Genomic DNA, 26,610 nt, shown 5'->3' with positions numbered 1-26,610 from the left:
TAAGGACAGGTGTGTGTGTCATTTTTATCTTTTCCATCTCACACACTTGCTCCAGCATCGGTGTATCAGATGGCGTTTCTGCGCTGGATCTTCAGGCTGCTGATGGTCCTGATCGTCTCTCGCAGTTTGTGTGTGATGTTTTATTACACACCTGACACACAGTCATCCAGGTGAGCGCATGAACTCCAGCTTCATCTCTGATCACATCAGTCACATCAACATGTTAATTAATAATTGCTTAACTTTTAAGAAATTATGAAGCTCAAGAAATAGAATGGAATATATTAAAATTTTTCATGACTCTAATCATTCTTCGCTTGCGATTGTGAACGACTGTGTGATGTTTAAGAAACGCGCCGTGTGTCATTTTAGATTTTCATCTCATATTTGAAGTATTTTACACCGCGGGGTAAAGCGTTATATGATGAGATGCAACTCTTTATTTAGCTATGTATTTCATTGTTCCACTGTATGACAGAAAAGAACTAATAATCACAAACATAATAATAACACAAGTGTACAAATGCAAACACATTTACTAAGTTGGTTTCAAGCAATATTTTAGTATGAAAATATTTTAGAATGTCATTTCTAAACAGCTTTCCTGTCGCTCAGACTGTAGATAATTTCAACGTATTTGGGTTCGATTCCCAGGAAATGCTAGATCTGATCAAAATGCATATGCAAAACTGCTTTGTAAATGTGAAAACATGTCAAAGGTGAAAAGCACTTGCACGCATTAATTTGACTAGATTTGAATTCGCACAGATGTTCTAGCAAAGGAACAGCTGTAGTTCCTGTTAGTTATAAAATTATCCACTAACCACAGGCTTCATTCAAAACACACTTTTAGCATTTCAGCATCGTACAGACTAAAAATGTGTGATTTTTCTTTCCTACAGTCAGTGTCTGCCATTCATACATTTTCAAGTGTGACTTTTTGGACCGATGTTCATAACAGTCGTCTTGTTAGTTTATCTTGATCATGAACTGTTTGTTTTACAGTAGGCCTATATTTCCCGCACTGCTCTGTTTGCTTTTTTTTTTTTTTCTCTGTACTGATGATTTTGGGCGTGTTCAACATCATTATAAAAAATAGCTTTGCTGTAAATTGCACATGGACAACATGTTCTTAAATCAACATCCATCATTAATTCAACATAATTCAGGAACTTCCTTGCGTAAATCTCCCCCGCAGGCTTGAACAGGCGCTTTGATAGGAATCAAACGGAGATGCGTGTGTGTGATAAAGACTATCGTCTAATGCAGAAGAATCTGATTCTCTCTTGTTTTTCTCTTTCAGAGAGGCGATGACGGACACGCTTCGGCTGCTGCGTTGCGCTAAACTCAGACACAAGTTCTCCATCATCACGTCCGCCAAAGGGTGAAACCACCGCTCCTTACTTGCTCTTTTCTGAAATTGATGGAGGAAAATAAACATTAAATTTCTCAAAAATAATATTTGAATGGCACATAAGTAATACATGAACTGTACTTGTAAGGATGGGTATGTGATGAGTATAGACGTAGGCTATAGCAGATGAGCAAACACTAAAAATACCTATTTCAGATGTAAATGCCCCGTTTACATTGTCAGTTAAATGAGACTCAATTCCAATTTTTTGCTCATGTGACACAGATCGTCGGATCTGTTCTATTATAGTGTGAACAGGTAAAAAACGCATTAATTCGGATATTTCGAGATCGGTTTAAGGCCTCATTCATATATGTATTTAAATCCACATAATGAGCCAATGCAACTGTTCGTCCTAAGCCAGATTTTAAAATAAAAATAGTTCAGTTTGTATGTAATGGCACATTTATTATATTTAATTATTATTATTATTATTATTTTTTTTATTAATTTAGAAAAACATCTGGAGCGTTTTTTTTTTTCCGTTAAATATAAGTTTATTTATTTCTTTTTTTTAACTAACAGCGCCCACCGGAAGACTGGTCAGTGTCTGTTTGATCATTTTGCCTTCTCAAATCATCACAGTTAGCCTAAAATCTATGGATATGAAACAGTTCAAGTATAAAACAATGTTGGATTAAACGTTAAACCTAAATTTGCGGTAATAGGCACATATCCGATAGTTCATTCATGCAGAGAGTGAAAGCTAAAGACGCAGGACAAGGAGGCGCCAGTGCGATCACTTGCATTTTTTTCAGTGGAAGCAATTTAAAATTATCTGTCATTTTTGCCCACAAAGGCAAGAGTAATACATCATTCTGGCCTGCTGTCACGTAAACGGGCAGATCGGATTTTCTGAGGCATTGCGTTCTCTACGTCATTAAAATTTGCTACAATTTGTACTTTTCCACGGTTTAATGTCTTATATTACATTAAATGCGCACAGGAAATATTTTGAGGTACGGGCACAATGGTGAAAAGGTGAAAAATGTTGGTTGAGGTTGTAACAAAAATTATTTAATATTTTGAATCTTAAGGTCAACATCTTTTACACATTATTCAGTGAATCATTGTCACTGGCAGCAACAATCAGATCATCTACCCAGGTTATTACTGTCACTCTCTCTTTTCCGGTTTGTTTACTGTACACACAGTGGTCAGCTGAATTCTGAACAAACTCATTTCCAATGAGGTAATCATGTAACATTTTGTTCCAATTTCTGCCTAACTGCTTTAAACCATACAGCGATTTGTTCAGTTTACAGACTAGTTTAACACCTGTGTCTGACTTCACTTCAAATCCTTCCGGCTGTTCCATATAAATCTCACAATCAATTGGAGCATGCAAGTATGCCATTTTTACATGCATTTGGTGGAGTTCAAGATCATATTGTGCTGCCATTTGCATCAAGGCTCGTATTGAAGTGATATTCGCTGTTGGGGAGAAAGTCTCTTTGTAATCTACACCCATCACTTGACTATAGCCTTTAGCAACATATCTGGCCTTGAATGAGTTGGTCTCATCTGTATTATTTTTGATGGCATAAACCCATCTACCCCCCACTGCATGTTAACCTTCTGGTAGAGTAGTTAGGATAAATGTATCATTTTCCTGTAGAGGGTTAATTTCTTCATCCATGGCCTTAGCCCACATCTTTGACTCATTTGAACTCATAGCTTCCTTGAATGTTTGTGGTACATCACACACTCTGTAACAGTAAATTCAAATTCGAATTCAAATTCAAAATTCAAATTCAAATTTTATTTGTCACGTACACAGTCATACACAGTATGATATGAAGTGAAATGTTTATACGACTGCTGATAACCTATAATATAAAATTTAAATTTAGAGAAGTAATTCTACTATAGAAGCAAAAATTTTAACAAATTAGAATATAGAGAAATATGGATTTACATTATGCACAATAAAATACTAGAAAAGTAGAAATGGATATAATACATATACGAAAGGAATGTGCAGTTATGGGCAAGATAATGTGCAGATGTACTGTAGATATGTGCAAGATCACAGTCACAGTTCAAGTACACAGTTCTGTAATGTGCAGAATGTGTAAAAAGTGCCAGTTATGTGTGAATAATGTATATAATGTGCATGTCACAGTTCAAAGTTCGCAGTTCTGCTGTGTGCAAAATGTGCAAGTGTGCCATATGGGCACATGGTGGGTAGTATAATAGTTTGTGAGAAGCCCATCAAAGTGTAAGATCCTTTGTGGTGTTGTGATTGAGAGTCCGTATAGCCTGTGAGAAGAAGCTCCTCCTCAGTCTCGGTGTTGACCTTCAGGGAGCGGAAGCACTTTCATGACCACAACAGAGAAAACAGTCCATTGTTGGGATGGCTGAGGTCTTTCACAATCTTCCTGGCTTTGGTCCAGCACCGCTTGTTGTAGATCGAGTGCAGGTCAGGGAGCTTGGTGCGGATGACGCACTCAGCCGATCGCACCAACCTCTGTAGAGCTCGTCTGTCCTGCAAGGTACTGTTCCCGAAACATGCTTTGATGTTTGCCGTCAGGATGCTCTCTATGGTGCAGGAGTAGAAGTTCCTAAGCACCTTAGAGGGCAGTCTGAAGTCTCTCAATCGTCTTAGATGGTAGAGGTGCTGCCGGGCCTTTTTCACCACGGTGTTGATGTGGCAGGACCATGACAGGTCTCGTGTAATGTGAACACCGAGGTATCTGAAGCTGTCCACTCTCTCCACTGGGCTCTCGTTGATGACAGGGTTCTGGTAGTTTCTCACCTGTTTAGTACTAAAGTCCACTATCAGTTCCTTTGTCTTGCTGACGTTCAGGAGGAGGTTGTTCCTCTGGCACCCGCTCTCCAGATTCCTGATCTCCTCCTTGTATGCCGTCTCGTCATTGTTAGAGATCAGGCCCACCGTGATTGTGTCGTCAGCAAACTTGATGATGGTGGTGGAGTTGGTAGTGGCTACGCAGTCGTAGGTGTACAGTGAGTACAGCAGGGGGCTCAGAACACAACCCTGAGGGGCTCCTGCCCATCCTTACTGCCTGTGGTCTGCCAGTTAGGAAGTTGGAGATCCACTGACACATGGATGGGCTGAGTCCTAGGTGTTCCAGCTTCATGGTGAGTGTGGATGTAACTATAGTGTTAAATGCAGAGCTGTAATCGACAGAGCATTTTAACAATTCCTCTTTCTGGTGTACAGGTGGGTGAGTGAGTGATGTATGGAGGAGGTGAGAGATGGCATCATCTGTAGAGAGGTTCGGGCGATATGCAAACTGTAGTGGATCCAGTGTGTCAGGTAGTCAAGAAATGATGAAGTCTCTAACCAGCCTGAAGGATCTGAGGATCCTCCAATGCAAACTGTGTGTGTGTTGCTTCAAGAGAGCAACCATACATTTGTGTTGTGTTGCACTTTCTTTTCCTTATTCTTCATTCATTTATAATCATTTAATTATTTCATTTAATCATAATCATTTATAATAATCATTATAGTCATTTATATATTCATTTCATTGATTTATTAATGATTAGTCATGTATATTATGTTATATTATTATTGTTTTTTATATATATATTTTTCCATTGTTGTTTAGTCTTATGACTGTGTGGTTTCATGGCCTGTTTGTCCTCATGAATAAGAGATATGAGGGAATGTTTATGAACCTCAAGGTTTATGGGATGCTGTTTTGAAGCAGTTTGAAATTACAATACTTGTTGGATCTGTGTTCTTCAGATGAAGTCTGAGCATTGAGACATACGCAACTAAGACTATTCAATAAACTCTGCTCCTTTTTACCGTCATAACTTCATCTCCTGCTTCTGCTCTTCACTTTCATTTGTTTTTCCTCAGTCAACATTTTGGTGTAATCGTCAGGATGGAATAACATTTTGACATACTTCTTGGCTGACAGAAGACTGTTAATAGTGTTTTGGCTATTTTAGGTACCAGACAAGACCTCCTATTAACAGGGTTTGGGTATTAGACTGCTCTGCTGACGAGTGGTTCTCTTACTGGACAAACTGATATTTTCTGATGGGATCTGGCATCCGGGGCTGGATCTTAATTGTCTAGGCATGGGGACAGCGATCTAAAAAGCCGTTCAAAGCACTTCATCACTACTGAGGTCAGGGCTACAGGGCGAAAATCATTGAGGGAAGCAGGATGGGGTTTCTTTGGGACAGGAACAATGGTGGACTCTTTAAAGCATGTAGGTATTACCGACTGAGATAAGGAGAGGTTGAATATTTCAGTGAACACAGGTGCTAGCTGGTCTGCACAGGCTCTGAGTATTCAACCTGAGATGCCATCTGGTCCTGCTGCTTTCCTGGTGTTCACTCTCCTGAAGGCTCTCCTTACATCATGCTCGGAGATGACGAATGCGTTTCTGGTAATGGCATTGTCTTCCTGTCTCCAGCCGTTGGCACCACTAGCGTTGTTAGTGCTTTTTGCATTGCTGGCTGCAGCTTTCGAAGCGAGCGTAGAAGGTGTTCAGCTCATCTACCAGAGACACGTCCGCATTCATCATACAGGATGTTGGTGCTTTATAGTTAGTTATTGTCCTTAGTCCCTGCCACAGGCTCCTAGAGTCATTTTGTTGGAGCTGTGACTCTAGTTTCCCCCCGTAGCACTGCTTTGCCTCCTTTACCACTTCCCGAACGTTGTATGACGCAGCTTTGTATGAGTTCATGTCACTCGACGCAAGTCCCGCGTTATAGGCAGCGGTGCGTGATCTCAGAGCATCGCGAATGGTCTTATCCACCCACGGTTTCTGATTGGGAAACGTTCTGATGGTCGTTTTTTGTATGGTATCATCTGTTAGTTTCCCGATGAATCCCGCAACCGCTTTTGTAAACACGTTGATGTCATCAGAGCTGCGTCGGAACATGTCCCAGTCTGCGTCATCCAGTGCATCCTGTAGAGCGGCTACCGATTGGTCCGTCCAGTGTGCGACCTCCCTCTGAACCGGAACTTCCTGCTTGAGCCTTTGTTTGTATTTTGGCATGAGGGAGATGGCAGCGTGGTCAGATTTCCCAAACAATGGGCGAGATTGTGCCTTGTAGCCGTCTTTGGTTGTACTGTAGCAATGGTCCAATGTCCTATCACCCCTGGTGGGGCAGGTAATATGTTGATAAAAGTTTGGCACTGCGTGTTTGAGGTTGGCGCTGTTAAAGTCCCCAGCCACTATAAGTGCAGCATTCCGATGTTGTGTCTGGTGCTGTGAGAGTGCCTCATGTAGCTCGCATAAGGCAGTATCCATGTCCACTTTTGGTGGAATATAAACGGAGCTGATTATGACTGATGTAAACTCCTGAGGAAGGTAAAAGGGGTGACATTTGATGGTCAATAGTTCCAGGTTGGGTGTGCAGGAGCGTGTGAGAAGATCGACGTTTGTGCTGTTGCACCAGCTGTTGTTCACTATTAAGCACACGCCGCCTCCCCTTGACTTCCCTGATTCTTTTGTCCTGTCCATGCGGTGAACCGAGAAGAACTCGGCCGGCTGGATGGCGTGGTCTGGCACCGCTGGGTTCAGCCATGTTTCGGTGAAGCAGAGGAGATTACAGTCCCAAATGTCTCTCTGGAACTTTATCCTGGCTCTGAGGTCATCAAGCTTGTTTTCCAGTGACTGGACGTTGGCGAGCAGGATGCTAGGCAGAGGTGTGCGGTTCGCGCAGACACTAAGCTGTTCCTGACGCCGGCTCGTTTCCCCCCAGGACCACCGCTTCGGGTCACGTCCTTTTCTCCCTCAGGATCTCACTCGGCCAGCTTGGGTCCGGAGTTAAAAACTTCGATGTGTGAGTACATTGTAAACTAATAGAAATAAGAGTATCTCTATCGTACCTAATGTAATCAATGGTGAATGTTTTACCGGTTTGAAGTTACTGAAAGTTAATATAAAAGACAAACAACTTCTCAGTATTCAAAACTGGTTAGAATCTGATCATCACAGTCAACATCAGATACATAATCTGCCAAATATTGGGGAGCTTTCCTATTTCTTTTAGGGTAACGCATACTTTGATCCCCTCCCTCTGTCTGAGCACCACTCTGATTCTCAGTCTCAGTTTGAGGTCCATTAGTCTTTTCTGATTTCTGATCAGCTACGTTCTGTTTAGGCAGGGAGGACACATACCTTTCCCCATGAGAATCATCATCTGACACTGAAATGTCAGTCTGTGTCTGATGTTCCTTGACACACTTTGTGATGAATTTTACAAGCCTATGCTTGAGAACATTTCCTGTGTCAGGATCATAAACCAGGAGCCTCATTTATAAAACTTTCTTACGCACTGATTTGATCTTAGAGTGTTCGTACGATCAAATCCACGTCAAAGTACAGATTTATAAAAACCGTCTTTGACGTGGAAAAGTACTTATCTCCACGTCAGATTCCAGCTTGGCGTACGACCGTTTCCTTGTGGTAATGCCTGGTATTGCAGATAGTTCAGCCTCACTATAATTTGATTTCTTGCGCTCCTTTTTACTTGACATTGTTACAGAGTTTTTGCTTTAGGAATGAGCTCATTTTATATGTTAATTAATTAAGCAGGGGCGTTTCGACGGCGGAACATTCAGCTGCACACAATTCCACGATCATTTGTGATTTATAACCGAATGACTGGCGTAGGCATGGATTTCGTGGTACGTTCGTTTTCTCTGAATCGCTCTTACGATCAAATCAGAAAAGTTCTTAGATAAAATCAAGGATGGTTTCTACGCAAGTCTTTATAAATGAGGCCCCAGGTATGCAGGGCTGTTTTTGTCATATCCTACAAAAATCCCTTTTTTGCATCGTGCATCCCATTTCTTTTTGTCTTGTTTGTATGCATAGCATGGTGAATCAAATACTCTCATTTTAGAAAGATCAGGTTTCTTCCCTGTCAGTGCATAGTATGGGGTTTGGTGTATTCGACTATTGTAGCACCTGTTGCGAATTGCTGCAGCAGTCATTACAGCATAGGTCCACAACATCTTGGGCAGATTGCTCTCTAGGAGCATGCACTTTGCCATCTCAAACAAGGTTCTCCAATTTCTCTCAGCAGTCCCATTTTGATGGGGTGAATAGGGGGCTGAGGTCTCGTGCCTAATGCTGTTTTTGCTTAACAGTGACTGAAACTCTTTAGCCATGAATTCTGTACCATTATCTGACCTAACACACTCTATGCTCCCACAAGGTGCTGTATCAGTGAGGAATTTTTCAGTGGCCTTTGCAGTACCACTTTTTGCTTTTGAAAAGTACACAAACACTGCACCTGAGTAGTAGAGCATACTTGAAACCATCTTTAGCCTCTGGATCGGTTGGACCAGCTAAGTCCGTGTGCACTAGTTCAAGTGCAGCCTTAGCTCATGTATCAGGTTCTCTGTTTCTACACTGAACAAATTTACTCTGTGTGCAAATTTCACAGCTTAGGTTAGATTTATCAACCTTTCCCTTGATTTCCATCCCCTCAGCTACATTCTGCAATTTGGAAACATCATCATAATTGCAGTGGCCAAGGATTTAGTGCCAGGTTTGAATGTCATAACATCCGTTAACTATCACTGTCTTCATTTACAGTGTTCAGATAGTACAGTCTATTGTATTCATGTATGCAAATTTTAGTACCATCCTTGTGAATGAGTTTGTCTTGTCCTTGTTGAAAGTTGATCGAGGCTCCGTTTGTTGTTGCAGCTTTAACAGAAAAAATGTTCTGCGGATACGATGGGATATATAACACATTCCTCAGCGTCGTCCTCACCTGATGTCCCGTGCTGTCAATCAGGTACACCCCCGTATTACCTCTCCTCAGCGCTACTCAGAGCAGCTGAGAGGATCAATAGCCGCTTTTCCACTGTCGGGCCGGTGCGAGCCATTGCTAAGAGCGTGCCGGGCGGGGCTAATGGCCTCGAGTCGCAAGCACCAAGGCCAAAAGTAAGCTGCGTTTCCACTATCGAGCCAGTAGCCTCGCTGCGCAAACCTAAAGCCCGCCCTTTACACACCTCTTTGGATCAAACGTCACGAAAGCCCTCCCCTTTCAGCGGGAAGCTTGAAAATATGTCAGGTAGGCCACCGTAGTGTGATCATCGAACGAATAAAATGGAAAATCCGAAGCGGCTGTTTTCTTGTGTTCTTGGTGGAAGATGAGGCAGCGAAACCAAGATGCGTAGACGGAGGCTCGGCGGCGTTTACGCCGAAGGCTTTGTTAGCTGCAAGGCGAAAATGAACAATACAGCGACGTGGAAGCCGGATACAGCGAATGCAGAAACGGCGATGATGAAGATGCTGAACGCTCACCTTGTAATGTTGGTGATGTCTGTTCTGATGCAAGAAGTGCTCTACAACAGTTGTTTATACAGCAGCAATATTTGTAATATATTACATTAATAAATCACTGGAAAAGAAGCTTTGTTTTTTATGACCTACACAGTACACACAAATCTTTCGTCTAACTTGGTAATTATTACCGTCAAACAAAATGTTGCATACTATCTGCAAAAAATAACTACACAGTCGTATTTCTAGCATAATCTTTTATGCCTTTATTTAGGTACAGGTACAGTGAATGTTAAAATGTTATCAAGGTGTGTTGGTGAGTTTTTTTTTTTTTTTTTTTTGGACGATGTAAATCAACGTATGCATTTTTTATAAGAATAGATACTCATCAGACATGCATTTAAATAATGTTTTCACTTGTCTCGAACTTGTAATGTGGTTCGCTGGATATTTAGCTTTGCGAGTTCAGCAACGATGTATTTTATCACGTCTTCGTTTCTGCAGACGCCGTCAAACTGGCGTTGTACATTGTCCTCGGCCCAAATGCTTAGAAGAGCCCTGGTATCTTCCACAGACCAGTACTGACTATTCTCCATTTAAAGTTTTTGAGTTCTTTGCACGATGTATGCGAAATGCGCATCTTACCGCAGATACACTTTTACCTGACTGCACGCTTATCTGAACCTTGCATAATCTCCGCCTTTCACTTTGACCACGCCTCAAGCCCCAGCTGGCCCGCTTTGGCCCAAGGTTTTCGTCGGGCCGAAAAACCCGGGCCATTGGCCCAGAGGAAGCACCGACGAGGCACGATCAGGCCCCAGAAGTGACAGTGGAAACGCGACTGGCCCTGGCACGCACTAGCACGCCCGCTTTTGGCCCGACAGTGGAAACGCGGCTATTGGTGTCCCTCTCCTCACCCTCCAAGACATCTATAGCACACGTCTCACCAAAAAAGCCCTCTGCATAGCAGCTGATCCCACCCAACCAATGCGTGCTATTTGCAGTGTGTTCCTGTGTTTGCAGCGCGTTTCTGTATTTGTGTTTGCATTGCGAGGATTTGCAGCGCCTGTGTTGTCAAACTGATAAAGGTGTTTTCTTAATTTGTTGTCGTTTTTTTCCGTTTGCATGTTTTTTCTTACTGTCTTTTGCGATTTGGGGTCAGGGTGGAGTTGTTTGCTCTCTTTTGAAGATCCCTGCTTCAGATTCAGTTCAGCATATGCTTCCTCGTTTTTGTTGGTAGCATCTTTATCATCAGCACACAGGGGTCTCCGATAACACAGTGTCTTTCAGTCCTAGCAAACGCACGTGGCCTAGAAACCTAGTTTTTCCCCAAAGTTCATAGTTCTTTTCATCTCCGTCGAAATACAGTCTATTCCATTGGTTACCCGCATCTCTCCTGGACCCATAACCTGTTGGCACAGCCATTTTGCGCAGGATAACCGGTAAATTATATCAACTTATACGGAGGCATGGAAACGCTACTACATTACTACTTGGTATGCTGATGATCCGGAACTGCCTTTATTTGCATATGTCCTTATATGGAAGACAGGTGACATGAGTATATGTGACCCTGGAGCACAAAACCAGTCTTAAGTCGCTGGGGTATATTTGTAGCAATAGCCAAAAATACATTGTATGGGTCAAAATTATTGATTTCTTTTATGCCAAAAATCATTAGGAAATTAAGTAAAGATCATGTTTCATGAAGATTTTTGGTAAAATTCCTACTGTAAACCTATCAAAATGTAATTTTTGATTAGTAATATGCATTGTTAAGAACTTAATTTGGACAACTTTAAAGGTGATTTTCTCAGTATTTAGATTTTTTTGCACCCTCAGATTCGAGATTTTCAAATAGATGTATCTCGGCCAAATATTGTCCTATCCTAACAAACCATACATCAATAGAATGCTTATTTATTGAGCTTTCATATGATGTATAAATCTCAGTTTTGTCAAATTTAACCTTATGACTGGTTTTGTGGTCCAGGGTCACATATGACATGAGCAGTAGATCAGTGGGGCACACCCAATACAAACATCAACATCTTGTCATGTCATATAAAGTAGGGTACCGTTATGATATTTTTATGACTGTTTTGTGGAGTTTGACAGACGTGTTTAGTATGAATTATCATTGAAAAGGGCCACGTTGCAAGACTTCAGAACTTAATTGAACCATAATTAACTTTGGTTTTAATACAGATATAACCTAAAAAAAAAAAACATAGTTATTGTAGTTAAACCATGGTAAACAATCCACCAAATGATGACAGAGTTGTTTCAAACATCTCATGCTTATCTTTCCCAATATAGACTAAACATGCAGAGTGTCACCCAGGAACTCAATGATTTCTTAAACTGTCCATTCAAACAGAACACAACCGAGCGGGAGCTAAACAGGTGTGTGTATGTTTTTATCTCCAGTCACCTTCATGCTTTATTTATTGGTGAACAGGCCTGATGTCACTGCATTAGCTGATTTAGTAGTAACCTATTTGGCTTATTCCTGTTCTGCAGAATGCTTCAAATTGCTGTTTGTGCTGCTGTTTTCTCTCCAAAGTGATGTTACTTTCTGTCTAGAGGATGACTTCAGCTTGTGTTAGTTAAATGTATTTAAACAGCAGACTAACAGGAGGGAAATGGATTCCCAGTTGAAATATTCTCAAGAAAACATGTTTAGTTTGAAACATTTAATTTGAAGACAAGAAGGGAAACTACTGGACTATTTCTGAATGACTGTCATTTAGTAGATTCATTCTGCGTATTAACTGGATTATTTCAGAGCTTTATACACTTTGTTTATTGCCATTATTATTGCTGAATGTTCAAATTGTTGAAATTTTCTCTGTGTGTGTTTATGACAGAATGAGGCTGCAGTTTTGCTGTAACGCCACAGGATCGATATTCCTCACCAAACGAAACACAGCCGTGAATCAGACCATCCCATATGAAACAAGCATTAGAGACAAATACACAATGAATCCAGACATTCACAGCATGCTGCCTGAGGTGTGTGTGTTCTGGTTAATATGTGGTCATTACAACACTGATACAAGTCAATTACATCAATGTTGCTAAAACTATAAAACATTTCTAAAATTTTAATATTAGATGAAAGACTAATAAAAAAGTGTGTGTGTGCAGGATGTCCCCTGGAGCGGTCGTCGTCTGGGTCGGTGTGCTGTGGTCGGCAGCGGCGGGATTCTGAAGAACAGCAGCTGTGGACGTGAGATCGACAGTGCAGACTTCGTCATACGGTAAACACATCCCATCATGCCTTGCTCCTCACTGACCACAGTTACGTGCTCGACCACAGTGATTTATATGGACCAGAAAACTGTAAAAATACAACAATAAAATAAATACAGAAGCTTCAGCACCAAAAAAGGCGCCAACATGTCGAACCAACAGATCGATTGTGTGGAAATATCATGCAATCTCCAATAAGTTCTGTTTTGTACTTTACAATCTCTTGCCATTACTTGTAACTATTTGTGTTCCCTTTAGTTCAAATTAATTTGTGTATTAACTAACAATAAGTGATGCATTTTTTACAGTATTTGTTCATCTTTGTTAATGTTAATAAAAATACTCTTGATTGTTAGTTCATGTTAGCTCAAGTGCATTAAATAATATTAACAGATACAACATTTGATTTAATTTATTAGTAAATGCTCAAATGAAGTGAAATTAATAAGTGCTTTAAAGGAATTGTTGAGTTTATTTAATGTAGTTAAATGGAACTTTTGTGAAACGCTATCATGATTTTGTAAAGTAAACTGATGATTGAAAATGGGATGTTTGTATAAATATCAGCAGCAAATTTTCTTTCTAATGAACACTTTGAAAGGTCATGACCTGATCTAAGTTTGTAATATTAAAGGAGAAGTTCACTTCTGCAACAAAAATTTTCAGATAATGTTCTCACCCCCTCGTCATCCAAGATGTTCATTTCTTTCTTTCTTCAGTCGTAAAGAAGTTATGTTTTTTTTTTGTTTTCTGGAAAACATTTCAGGATTTCTCTCCATATAGTGGACTTTTACGGTGCCCCCGAGTTTGATCTTCCAAAATGCAGATTAAAGTGCAGCTTCGAAGGGCTCAAAACGATCCCAGGCCTCGAAGAAGTGTCTCATCTAGCGAAACAATTATTTTTATTATTTCTAAACAAAAATTACAATTGCTATACTTTTTAACCTCAAATGCTTATCTTGTCTATCTCTGCATGTGGATTCCAGTTCAAAACAGTTAGGGTTTGTTTCGAAAAATTCTTATGTCATTTTCTCCTCCAACATCAATATCGTCCTACAAACACCCTTAAAGGTAAAACAGCGATGCAGGAGGGTTTTAAAGTTGGAGAAGAAAATGAGATGGGAGATTTTCGACATACGCTAACTGACTTGAACTCGAATACTCGAATAGTAATTCTTTTTAGAAAATAACCAATCTTTTTTTTTTTTTTTTTTTTTTTTTTTTTTTTTGCTAGATAAGACACTTATTCCCTTTAAAGCTGCATTTAAACTGAATTTTGGAAGTTCAAACTCAGTGGCACCATAGAAGTCCACTATATGAAGAGAAATCCTGAAATGTTTTTCTAAAAAACATAACTTCTTTATGACTGAAGAGAGAAAGACATGAACATCTTGACAAGAGGGTGAGTAAATGATCTGTAATTTTTTGTTCTGGAAGTGAACTATTCATTTAAGCCATTTATGTTTAATATCATGCTAATTATACTTTTAAAAGATAGAAGTGTTACCCGTTTTGTAGAATGAACAAATCAAAGATTTTTTTCTGTTTCAGGTTTAATTTGGCTTACATTAATGACAGTGATGTTGGACTGAAGACAGATCTGATAACCATCAACCCGAGTCAGATTCAGAGAGAGTCAGTATCCACACACACACACACACACACACACACACACACACACACACACACACACACACACACACATAAATGTTACTTACTTTTGTTATATTTGCAACACACTTATAGAGGCATATTAATTTTCTAGTGCAGTAGTGTTTATTAGAAATGGTGTGTCTGTAGATACAACAACATGGAGAAGAATCCGGATCCGTTTGTGGAGCGGGTCAGTGTGTACGGGAACGCCTCTCTCGCTATCCCCGCCTTTGCCTTCACCTTCTGCACTGGACTGGCAATCAAAGCTCTCAGAGTCCTCCATCCAGTCAGACCTCAGCAGCCAGTGGTGTTCTTCAGCCCTGAGTACCTGCGAACACTGGACCGTTTCTGGAAGGGGCGTGGCCTGAAGGAGGTCCGCCTCTCCTCTGGGTTTATATTAATTAGCACGGCGCTGGAGCTGTGTGAGAGTGTGCACGTGTACGGATTCTGGCCGTTCAAAACTGACCTTCAGGACAATCCTCTTCCATACCATTATTATGATGAGTTGAAGCCGCACCCCTACATGCACTCGATGCCGGAGGAGTTTGTGCGGCTCCTGCAGCTCCACAGCCAGGGGGTGCTGACACTGCACCTGCAGCCCTGCTCCTCGGATGAGCCCTGACATCTGCAGCACGCAGTCAAGACTGTCCAAAATAAAGTGCGCTATTTGCATCTGAAAGCCGTTTTGGAAAATATCCGGTCCACTCCGTCCAGTACATGTACAGCTGGCTAGAAAAAACAATGTGAGGTCTGGACTGGGGTTAAAATTCGGCCCTGGACAAATCCAGCTCATCTGGCCCACAAGTTCCCCCGTGAAAGTTTTGTTGGGTTATAGGGCCTTTAAATGGAGTAAATGAAGGAATAAAACAGGACAGAAACAAATAATGACATACTGCTGAATTCAAATGCAACTAACTTAATAATGCATTTTTGTCACATGTAAATGCATGTAGTAAAACAGTGCTTCCCAACCCTGTTTCTAGAAATACCTACCTGCAGATTTTAATCAGCCTAAATCTGATTTTGTGCATATCTGGATAGAATCTGATTTGAATAACTGACTGTCCACACAGTCCTATCGCAACTGTTCAAATTTGTGTGTCCAAACACGCTCTTTCGTTTCACGAAATGTGCACTGGTTTATTTGACAGTGCTGTTGCGTTGTTATGCCAACGCTAAAAACAACAATAACAGCAGTACAGTTTGCAATATAGATGCAGTCTTGCGATATGACAACGTTGCCGTCACATTGGATTATATTTTGTCTTCTAAAGCAGCGGCAGATACGCAGGAAGCTGGATTGTGCGACTTTATTCTGTGCTGCCATCTGCGCTGGTTTCAAATCTCAAAGAGGTGCGAATACTAGCCGTATATTGTATTTTCCCACTTCATTTGCAGTTCCCAACATCACAAGCTTGTTTCTGCAAAGACGTTTGTTATGTTTTCCACAAAAACGTCTGACGTTTTTGTTTAACGTGGCATGAAAATGTGAAAAAGCATCGCCAAATCTGATCTGACCGGTTAGACTATAACAGAATTCCAGAAATCCAATTTGAATATGATTTTAAACCACACACGAATGTAGCTTGAAACGGATTTAACCATATCGGATTTCATGTAGTTCATTGCTGTTCAGAGTCAGACTACCTAAATATGATTGGATTTCAATCGGATTTACTGTGGGGCAAAACAGTATTTAGTCAGCCACCAATTGCGCAAGTTCTCCCACTTAAAAAGATGAGAGAGGCCTGTATTTTTCATCATAGGTATACCTCAACTATGAGAGACAAAATGAGAAAAGAAATCCAGAAAATCACATTGTCTGATTTTTAAAGAATTTATTTGCAAATTATGGTGGAAAATAAGTATTTGGTCAATAACAAAAGTTAATCTCAATACTTTGTTATATACCCTTTTTTTGGCAATGAAAGAGGTCAAACGTTTTCTGTAAGTCTTCAGAAGGTTTTCACACACTGTTGCAGGTATTTTGGGCCATTCCTCCATGAAGATCTCCTCTAGAGCAGTGATGTTTTGGGGCTGTCGCTGGGCAAAACGGACTTTCAGCTCCCTCCAAAGATTTTATATGGGGTTGAGATCTGGAGACTGGCTAGTCCACTCCAGGACCTTGAAATGTTTCTTACGAAGCCACTACTTCGTTACCCTGGTGGTGTGTTTAGGATTAATGTCATGCTGAAAGACCCAGCCACATTTCATCTTCAATGCCCTTGATGATGGAAGGAGGTTTTCACTCAAAATCTGACGATACATGAAAAACAGCCCCAAAGCAGGATGTTTCCACCCCCATGCTTCACAGTAGGTATGGTGTTCTTTGGATGCAACTCAGCATTCTTTCTCCTCCAAACACTACGAGTAGAGTTTTTACCAAAAAGTTCTATTTTGGTTTCATCTGACCATATGACATTCTCCCAATCCTCTTCTGGTTCATCCAAATGCTCTCTAGCAAACTTCAGATGGGCCTGGACATGTACTGGCTTAAGCAGGGGGACACGTCTGGCATTGCAGGATTTGAGTCCCTGGCGGCGTAGTGTGTTACTGATGGTAGCCTTTGTTACTTTGGTCCCAGCTCTCTGCAGGTCATTCACTAGGTCCCCATGTGTTTTTTTTTTTTTTTTTTTTTTTGCTCACCGTTCTTGTGATCATTTTGACCCCACGGGGTGAGATCTTGCGTGGAGCTCCAGATCGAGGGAGATTATCAGTGGTCTTGTATGTCTTCCATTTTCTAATAATTGCTCCCACAGTTGATTTCTTCACACCAAGCTGCTTACCTATCGCAGATTCAGTCTTCCCAGCCTGGGGCAGGTCTACAATTTTGTTTCTGGTGTCCTTTGACAGCTCTGTGCTCTTGGCCATAGTGGAGTTTGGTGTGTGACAGTTTGAGGTTGTGGACAGGTGTCTTTTATACTGATAACAAGTTCAAACAGGTGCCATTAATACAGGTAACGAGTGGAGGACAGAGGAGCCTCTTACGGAAGAAGTTACAGGTCTGTGAGAGCCAGAAATCTGGCTTGTTTGTAGATGACCAAATACTTATTTTGCACCATAATTTGCAAATAAATTCTTTAAAAATCAGACAATGTGATTTTCTGGATTTTTTTACTCATTTTGTCTCTCATAGTTGAGGTATTCCTATGATGAAAATTACAGGCCTCTCTCATCTTTTTAAGTGGGAGAACTTGCACAATTGGTGGCTGACTAAATACTTTTTTGCCCCACTATATAGCATATGTAAAAAGGGTGCAACTTTCAACATAAAAAATATACTTATGGAAAATTACCTGAGATTGTCGAGCATTTTCCTGACGGGAAAGATCCATCACGCACGAGAACACAGCGAGAGAGATTGACAGTCGCATTGGAGTGACGTCAACTTCTCCGCTTCGATCGATTGGCTTGAGAAGGAGGCTGTCAATCACATCTGGGCCGTTTCTTGATAGACCTTTTTCACAGAAACCGGAAATACGCAATCGCAGGGTATGCAGACTTCCTGTGTGTAATGTCAACACAGCAGAAAGCCGGGTAATTTAAAATTAAAATGGAGAGAGTCTACACAACTTCCCTCACTGGTTTGCCAAAGATAACTTTTGCCGATCTGATAAGAGTCATGGAGGAAAACTCCATCACAAAGAGGAACAAATTGGATAAAGAATATACATTTTTCCACTAAGAGTTTATCCGGGACGTTCTAAAACGCTTAACGTGGCTTAACGTACGTAAAAAACGACCAGGAAACCCCAAATTTCTGTCATACCTTACTTAGAACAAACACTAACTACTATCAAAAGAACGAGCCCTTATTCCACAGATAAAGTGAATAATATCACGTTAAGCGTTTTCTCCCCCATAGAAGCCCATTATAAGGAAACTGCTTAACGTGGTTTAACTTACCTTAACAGTGACCAGGGAAAACCAAACTTCTGTTAAATTTCACTTATAATAAACACTTTCTGCTGTCAAAAGAACGAGCTCTCATTCAGCATATAAAGTGAATAATATCACGCTTTTCTCCCTATAGAACTCCATTAAGGAAAAAGCTTAACATGGTTTGTTATAATGGACTTCTATGGGGGGCGATCACTTTATATGCTGAATAAGAGCTCGTTCTTTTGACAGCAGCAAGTATTTATTATAAGTAAAATTTAACAGAAGTTTGGTTTTCCCTGGTCTCTGTTGAGGTACGTAAACCACGTTAAGCTGTTTCCTTATAATGGGCTTATTTGGGGGAGAAAACGCTTAACGTGATATTATTCATTTTATCTGTGGAATAAGGGCTCGTTCTTTTGATGGTTAGTGTTTGTTCCAAGTAAGGTTTGACAGAAACTTTAAGCGTTTTAGAACGTCCCGTTTATCCATAACTTTCAAGGTAAGTAACGTAGCTAACGTTAGAGAGCAATCAGGCTAACAAATTACTAGTGTGTCCACTTACACCGAGGACTAGGGTTATAAGGTTATGTATGGATAGTATAGAGGACATGTACAACTTTATTAAAGCAATATAACAGTCGTGGTCTTGATGTTACAAACAATCTTGCTTGATGTTTTCGCCATCTTTCTTGTTTAACTGGTTACCGGCATACTGGGGCGGAAATAGGTTTACACAGCAATTGCGTATTTCCGGTGCAAAATACGGAAGTTGTGAGAAAGGTCTATACCAAGTACACAAAGTTCAGACTTGCGTCCTTCGTAGTTCAGACTTGGAAGTTTGACTTGGGAGTACGAACTCCTGAGGACGTGAGGATGCAAGTCCTGTAATTCTGCAAATGGAACAGCAGTGTACTTGATAACGTCAGTCAGCTCGCCTTTTCTACTCTGGCTATCTTCACTGCTTCACTGTATGGATTTACAATAAGACGAAATATGATATCAACCACCTCTGCCACTTTTCGTTTTCAATTAAACATAGCTGCAAAACCGTTCAGGGAATGTGCAACATTACAGTGAAACAAAATATTTTATATCAAACAGCATTGCCTCTTTTCTGTTTCATTTAACGTTAAACATGTTAATAGCGACAAAAATGTGGTTCATGCAACGCGTTACAAATACAAGAAAGTGATATCAAACACCACTGCCTCTTTGTTTTCTTCAAAATATAAACCACAACTCTCTTTTCGTACTCATTTTAAAAATAATAAAACATATTAATGTGATTTAAGCTATATGCAATACATCTTTAATTACTTACATCTTTTATAATAAAATGAAACATGACAAGTACAACTCTGCATTTTTTGTTAAATGTCAGTTTTAATGAACAATATTAGCCATTATAAAAGTATAAGTATAAAGTATGAGACTTAGACAAAAAAGCAGACAATTCGGTCAAATGCATGCATGCTAAAAAGTCAGCGCTGAATTACGATTGATAAATAATTTATGAAGCATAACTTTGTCCTCAGTCAAAATTATATGACCTGGAATAAATAATGGATTCACGAGACCAAAAATTAGCTGTTAGATTTACCGAAAATGAATTATACCTCTTGTTTAACCACTACAGAGACATCAGGACCAGCGGCAAACGTCAGAAGGACTAGCCGCGGTGAGACTCTCTCTGCGGGATACATGACCACTGAGCACCCCTCTCATCTCCGAACCCAGCAAAACAAATTTTCAAATAGGCGCTGTCTTTGTAAATAAACCGCAGATTTGAGTTTTAAACAACTACATTCTCGCCTGAAATACTCTTAAACTTTGAATTGGAACAGTACTTGGGCGACAACTGACGACGTTTCACAAGTCCACAAGAACGCAAGTACAGACAAGAACGCATATTGAGAAACGGCCCCGGTGAACCAATGGTGACGTTAAAGCCCGCCCTCATTTACATGAAACCAGGAGCGCAACATTTAGAAAACCAAGCGCTGATTGTTGAACCGAGAGCGAGTGAGCAAAGAGCGTAAACGTACGAAAACTAAAAATGTGAGCAGAAAACACGATTTTAAGAGTGAATCGAATAACTGTGAATTCACGTCTCAGATTTGTGCGTGCAAGTGTATAAATATTTATCTTGTGCTTATTATTTTTCAGTTTGTGTCCACGTATTTTATTCTTCTGAATGTCTTTGCATTTAATTTTCATTTGTGTGCGATATATTTTTACATGCATTTTCAAATCTTTGATTCACGCTTGTTATTTTTCGATCTGTGAGCGCAATACTTTTGAAGGAAATTTGACCCCATACAAAACATCAAAAAAAATAAGGTAGTAATAAAAGCAAAACAAAGAAAAATAAAGTAAGTACTTGCCAGGAAAAAAAAAAATATTTTTTGAAATGGTCAAATCCTTTATTTCTTCTTTGATGAAAATATAAATACATTTTTTGTGTAGTTTATTTTTTCTTCAAACTACTGTTATTATTTTTCCTTCTAACTGTGCAAGTCTATCTAGGTGTGGGGGTGAGGTACATCATATTGTATATAGTAACTTTTTAGGTATTAAACTAATTATTTAATTTAAAAAAAAGTGTTTACAAAAAATAAACTCTATATGAGTCATTGGCATCATGTGCGGAAGAACTCAAAAGGTTTTTGGGGCAACGCCACCTTGTGGTTCAAAATTATGAAATTTTAAAAATGTGAACTTTTGATTAGTCATTTCTAATGTCTCGTTTCCCTTGGTATCTTCATGGTCCTATATGGTTCAGTTCCAGAGATACTGAGATCTAAATGGCTCCAGGTGTAAATTGTTCAATTGTACACATTTGCAGTGCTCAAAAACTAGATGTAGGTCTCTTTACATTAAGCTGATACTTTTTTCATTTAAAGAGGAAAATGTCAACAAATAATGTTGAACTATGATTATGAATCTCTCCTCTCTCAAAAGAATAGCACAGATCTTAGTGCCATAAATATTCTTTTTCCAAAGGCTGAGGGCATTTAACTCAAAAGAATTAAAGATATCGCAGTTTGTTTTAAGATTTCAAATATTTACGTTTCTGTTAATAAGTTCATTTTTAAGGCTCTATATGGTTCGGTTCCATAGATATGTGATATTTAACGACAGCATGATTGGTGTAAAACATTATTTATTGTTTTTTTTTTTTTGTGTGTGTTTAGTTTGAAAACTTTTCTTATGACTTTTACTGACCCCTTTTGTTTCTCTTTTATAAAATGATTGAGCAAATCTTTTCTTCCATATAAGGAAGTATGTCTGAGTGTAATGGATTATCAAATATAGAATAAATGGGCGGAACTTGGTTCTCAAAAGTTGAGGCAATGGGATTGTAAGTAGGGGGTGGAGTTTAAGAGGAGTAAATGATTGGAGAAAGCCTGCATATCACACTATAAACAAGTGTGAAATTCATGCACAACCTTTGAGTTTCAGGCTATTTGATCTTCAAGTACGTCACACCAGACTGTTAGTCACTTCAGGACATTTATGAGTAATGATAAGGTTATAGACGTGTGAGTGTGTGTGTGTGTGTGTGTGTGTGTGTGTGTGTGTGTGTGTGTGTGTGTGTGTGTGTGTGTGTGTGTGTGTCATTTTTATCTTCTGCGTCTCACACACTTGCTCCAGCATAAGTGTATCTGATTGTAATGGGGTTTTTACGGTGGATTTTCAGACTGCTGATGGTCCTGGTCATGGGTTACAGTGTGTGTATGATGTTTTATTACACATCATACACACACTCGTCCAGGTGAGCGCATGAACTCCATTATTTCAGCTTCATCTTTGATCACATCAAGACTCTTCCTGTGAGTCAATGTGATTTTTGTTTTCCTTCTGAAAATATAAGGCCTGGTTTCACAGACAGGGCTTAAACCAAGCCTAGATTAGGTCATAGTTCAATTAGGACATTTAAGTAATTCTTATAAACGTGCTATATTTTAAGATCAGTCAGTGCAAGGTTCTTTCAGTTCAAACAGCTCAGATTAACATTTAGTCTGGGATTAGTTTTAAACCTTGTCTGTGAAACCGGGGGTAAATGTCATTTAATAATTGCTTAACTTTTAACAAAATGTAACAAAATGGGTATATTTGAATTTATCATAACTCATACTTCGCATGTGATTGTAAACCACTGTGCTGTTTGAGAAACGCACAGTGTGTTATTTTAGATTTTTATCTGATGTTTTAAGTATTGTACATTGTGGGGAAACACCTGATATGATGAACTGAAACACTAATTATGTATTTTATCGTTGCAATGTATGACAGAACATAATCACAAATGCACAGCTAATAATAACATATATAAGTGCACAAATGCAAACACATTTACTAAGTTGGTTTCAAACAACTAGTTTAAACGGTCTTAATATTTTAGAATGTCATTTCTAAACAGCGTTCCTGTTGCTTAAACAGTAGCTAGATCATGTCAGCGTCCCTGGTTCGATTCCCATGGAAAGCAGTATCTGATAAAAATGCGTATATAGAATGTGAATGCAAAACTGCTTTGACTTTCTATAAAGTTTCTTTGAAACCATGAGAGTTGTGAAAAGCACTTGCACAAATAAATCTGACTTGACTCGAATCCACACAGGTGTTCTAGCAGAGGAACAGCTGAAGTTCCTCACGTTAATTATATAGATTATCCATTAACCACAAACAGTCACACAATGCGTGTGCTTTTCTTTCTTACAGTCAGTGTCTTCCATTCAGACATTTTCAAGTGTGACTATACTTTTGTTGTAAACTTTTTCTTTGATACCAGGAGACGTTTTGAATATCTTGAAGCAGAAGTTTCTCTTTATTGAGATACTAGCTGTGCATTGCTGCAGTCATCAAAAGTCGTCTGACAAAAAGCTCAGCGCAGAAGAGTATAGGTTTCAATGAGGAGGAGTCCATAGAAGTCAAATCAATCTAAACAAAGCATGCCAATACGGTACAGGAAATCAGCATTGTAAAAGGATTTCACCTTGATCAGTCTTTATCTATTTAGAAAACAAGTGTCATTCAAATGCATAGGTGCTAAACAAAAGGCACAGTTGTACCTTGAGCTTATAATTCACACTTAACTTGGGAAACCTGCCAGATGTTCAGGAACTGCAAGAGAACAGGAACCTCTTGCTACAAACTTTGCTTGAGAGAATAATTTGTCTGATGTCCTCATATTTACCATAAATGCTAAATACAATGTACTTCACCTTAGTTTTTCATGTGATGCAATGTCAGAAGGTAGGATTAACAAATCTTTAACAGATTCTTTTCACTTTGGACTGCTGTGCATCACATTCCTCTTATTAGTTACTGTGATAACTAGGTGTGTGTGTGTGTGTGTGTGTGTGTGTGTGTGTGTGTGATAAAGACTGTCATCTAATGCAGAAGAATCTGATTTCTCTCTTGTTTTTCTCATTCAGAGAGGCGATGACGGATGCGTTTCAGCGGCTGCGTTGCACTAAACTCAAACTCAAGTTCTCCAACATCACGTCCGCCAAAAGGTGAAACCAGCGCTCCTTAACTGCTCTTTTCAATACAGCGAACTGAAGGAGAGCAATAAACATACATTTTTCAATAGCAATATTTAAAGGGGACACAAATACTCTCTTACTGAGATACTGGACTGCAGCAATATCAGTCTTAAGACTGTTGATCTGCCACTTAAGATATTCAATATTTTGTTTTGCTGGGATAAATCATACATGGACCATCCACCAAATGATCACAGAGTTGTTTCAAACATCTCATGCTTTTAATTTCCAATAGACTAAACATGAAGCGTTTCACCCAGGAAGTCGACGATTTCTTAAACTGTCCGTACAAACCGAACGCAATCGAGCAGGAGATAAACAGGTGCGTGTCAACATCTCCAGTCACCTTCATGCTTTATTTGTTAGTTATTAATTACACATTTCATAAATGAGTCTGTTGTCACTGCATTAGCTGATTCAGTTTGGCTTATTCCTGTTCTGCAGAATGCTTCAAATTAATGTTTGCGCTGCTGTTTTCCTTCCAAAGTGATGTCACTTCCTGTTAGTTTAAAGGATTTAAACAGCAGACCAACAGTCGAGAAACTGATGTCTAATTAAAATAACGTTCAAAAAGAAAACATGTTTTATTTGAAACATTTAATTTGGAGAAAAGAAGGGAAACATATGGACTATTTCTAAATGACTGTCATTTAGTAGATTCATTCTGCTTATTAACTGGATCATTTCAGAGCTTTTCGCTGCTCATATACATGATTGTAGTTCTGAGTGTCTCATGCTTCAACAGAAGTAATTTTATAATGTTTATTGAGAGCTGAATGCTTGTGAAATGAGTGCTGATAGGAAATTCTTTCTCTCTCTCGTGTTTATGACAGAATGAGGCTGCAGTTTTGTTGTAACGCCACAGGATCATTATTCCTCACCAAACGAAACACAGCCGTCAATCAGACCATCCCATATGAAACAAGCATTAAAAGCACATACAAAATGAATCCAGCCATTCACAGCATGCTGCCTGAGGTGTGTGTGTTCTGGTTAACATGTGGTCATTATGATGACTTTTATATTAAAATATTAAAAAGTCCAACAAACATTTCTAAAATATAAATATTTGATGAAAGATTACAAAAACTAAAAAACCTATGTTGCCTTGACAACTAACTGAAATAAATTGTGTGTGTGCAGGATTTCCCCTGGAGCAGTCGTCGTCTGGGTCGGTGTGCTGTGGTCGGCAGCGGCGGGATTCTGAAGAACAGCAGCTGTGGACGTGAGATTGACAGCGCAGACTTCGTCATACGGTAAACACATCCCACATCACAGCTGAAAATCCCACACTGAAAGAAAAACCCTAAGCACATCTACAGAGCAGAAGATCATTGAGACTTTGAACTCTTTTCTGTTAAAACATAACTGATTGGCGTTAACGTGTTGTTGTATTTACAGCAGTTTTAAAAGACTGGAACGGGAAGTTTCACATTCTAATTTAACTTAACTCAGTGTTACTTGCCATTTCTTGTAATTATTTGTGGCCCCATTAGCCCACAATAATTAAAGTATTTGTCCATCTTTGTTAGGGGTCATCGGATGCCCATTTTCCCATTTTCAAGTTCATATGATTCTTTAGGGAAAAGTCCATAATATACTTTGGTAGTAGTGTAAAAAAACACCCTTTTACCTTGTCAAAATCAGCTCTGCAAATTATCAGCTCATTTTACTGTATGGGCCATTTAAATGCAAATGAGCTCTGCTCGCCCCGCCCCTCTCTGATGTGGAATTACAAGCTGTAATGTTTACTTTAGCCACATTTAGCTGTGTTTATCAGTGAAACTTGCCAACAAGCACATTGTTAAGAAAGGCCGTTTGCAAAGATACATAAAAAAACCCTTCTACTCACTTCTGCTGTGGGTGAAGCTGCATCAGGAATGATTCACACGAACATAGACGCATATGTAGATCAGGATCAGCTTTCCTTTTAAAAACGAAAGTAGCGTTGTCCTCTGCCTCCTCAGTGGCTCTGATGTCAGGAGTAAATGACAACTGCTATATTCATTATTACATCCAACAACAGAATGCCAATTAGAGTCTTCCTCTGCACCCGAGTCACACAATGGGCGGGTCTAAGGTAAAATGCTCATGTCAATCAACTGTGTTTCATCACAACGACAAGAAGCTGAGAATGAGCTGATTTTAAAAAGGGGATATTACTTTTAAAGATTAGACTTAGAAAGACTGTTGATTGTTAGGTCATGTTAGCTCAAGTGCATTAAACAATATTAACAGATACAACTTTTGATTTTAATAATGAATTAGTAAATGTTGAAATTAAGTGAAATTAATAAATGCTTCAAAAGTATTTGATTTTTAGTTAATGTAGTTAAATGGAACTTTATTCTGAAATGCTGTTATGATTTTATATAGTAAAGTGATGTTTGAAAATGGGATGTTTTTAGAAATATCAGCAGCAAATTTTCTTTCTAATGGACACTTTGAAAGGTCATGACCTGCTCAATGTAGGGCCCAACATCAAAGTTTATAATATTAAAGGAGAAGTTCACTTCCAGAACAAAAAATTGCAGACAATGTACTCACCCCCTCATCATCCAAGATGTTCATGTCTTTCTTTCTTCAGTCATAAGGAAATTGTATTTTGAGGAAAACATTTCAG

General features: G+C 39.3%; 2 protein-coding genes across 2 annotated transcripts in view; both read left to right on the top strand.

Annotated features, from left to right (window-relative positions):
• LOC141290705 (alpha-2,8-sialyltransferase 8E-like) lies at nucleotides 1–15,178 on the top strand. Its single transcript, XM_073822798.1, has 7 exons — nucleotides 1–170; nucleotides 1,304–1,384; nucleotides 11,968–12,054; nucleotides 12,519–12,663; nucleotides 12,799–12,911; nucleotides 14,455–14,538; nucleotides 14,704–15,178. Exons 1-7 carry the CDS (start codon nucleotides 70–72, stop codon nucleotides 15,176–15,178), a joined length of 1,086 nt encoding a protein of 361 aa, XP_073678899.1. The 5' UTR covers nucleotides 1–69.
• Nucleotides 15,179–22,112: 6,934 nt separating this feature from the next.
• LOC141290704 (alpha-2,8-sialyltransferase 8F-like) overlaps nucleotides 22,113–26,610 on the top strand; it is a 5,807-nt gene continuing 1,309 nt past the window's right edge. Inside the window, exons 1-5 of the mRNA XM_073822797.1 lie at nucleotides 22,113–22,213; nucleotides 23,877–23,957; nucleotides 24,223–24,309; nucleotides 24,821–24,965; nucleotides 25,131–25,243. Coding sequence (XP_073678898.1) covers nucleotides 22,113–22,213; nucleotides 23,877–23,957; nucleotides 24,223–24,309; nucleotides 24,821–24,965; nucleotides 25,131–25,243 — 527 coding nt within the window. The remainder of the gene's footprint in view (nucleotides 22,214–23,876; nucleotides 23,958–24,222; nucleotides 24,310–24,820; nucleotides 24,966–25,130; nucleotides 25,244–26,610) is intronic.

Source organism: Garra rufa, chromosome 18 (genome assembly GCF_049309525.1).
Source record: "Garra rufa chromosome 18, GarRuf1.0, whole genome shotgun sequence".
NCBI lineage: Eukaryota > Metazoa > Chordata > Actinopteri > Cypriniformes > Cyprinidae > Garra > Garra rufa.
Note: the sequence above shows the minus strand (reverse complement) of the source record. Positions and strands in the feature narration are given on the sequence as shown.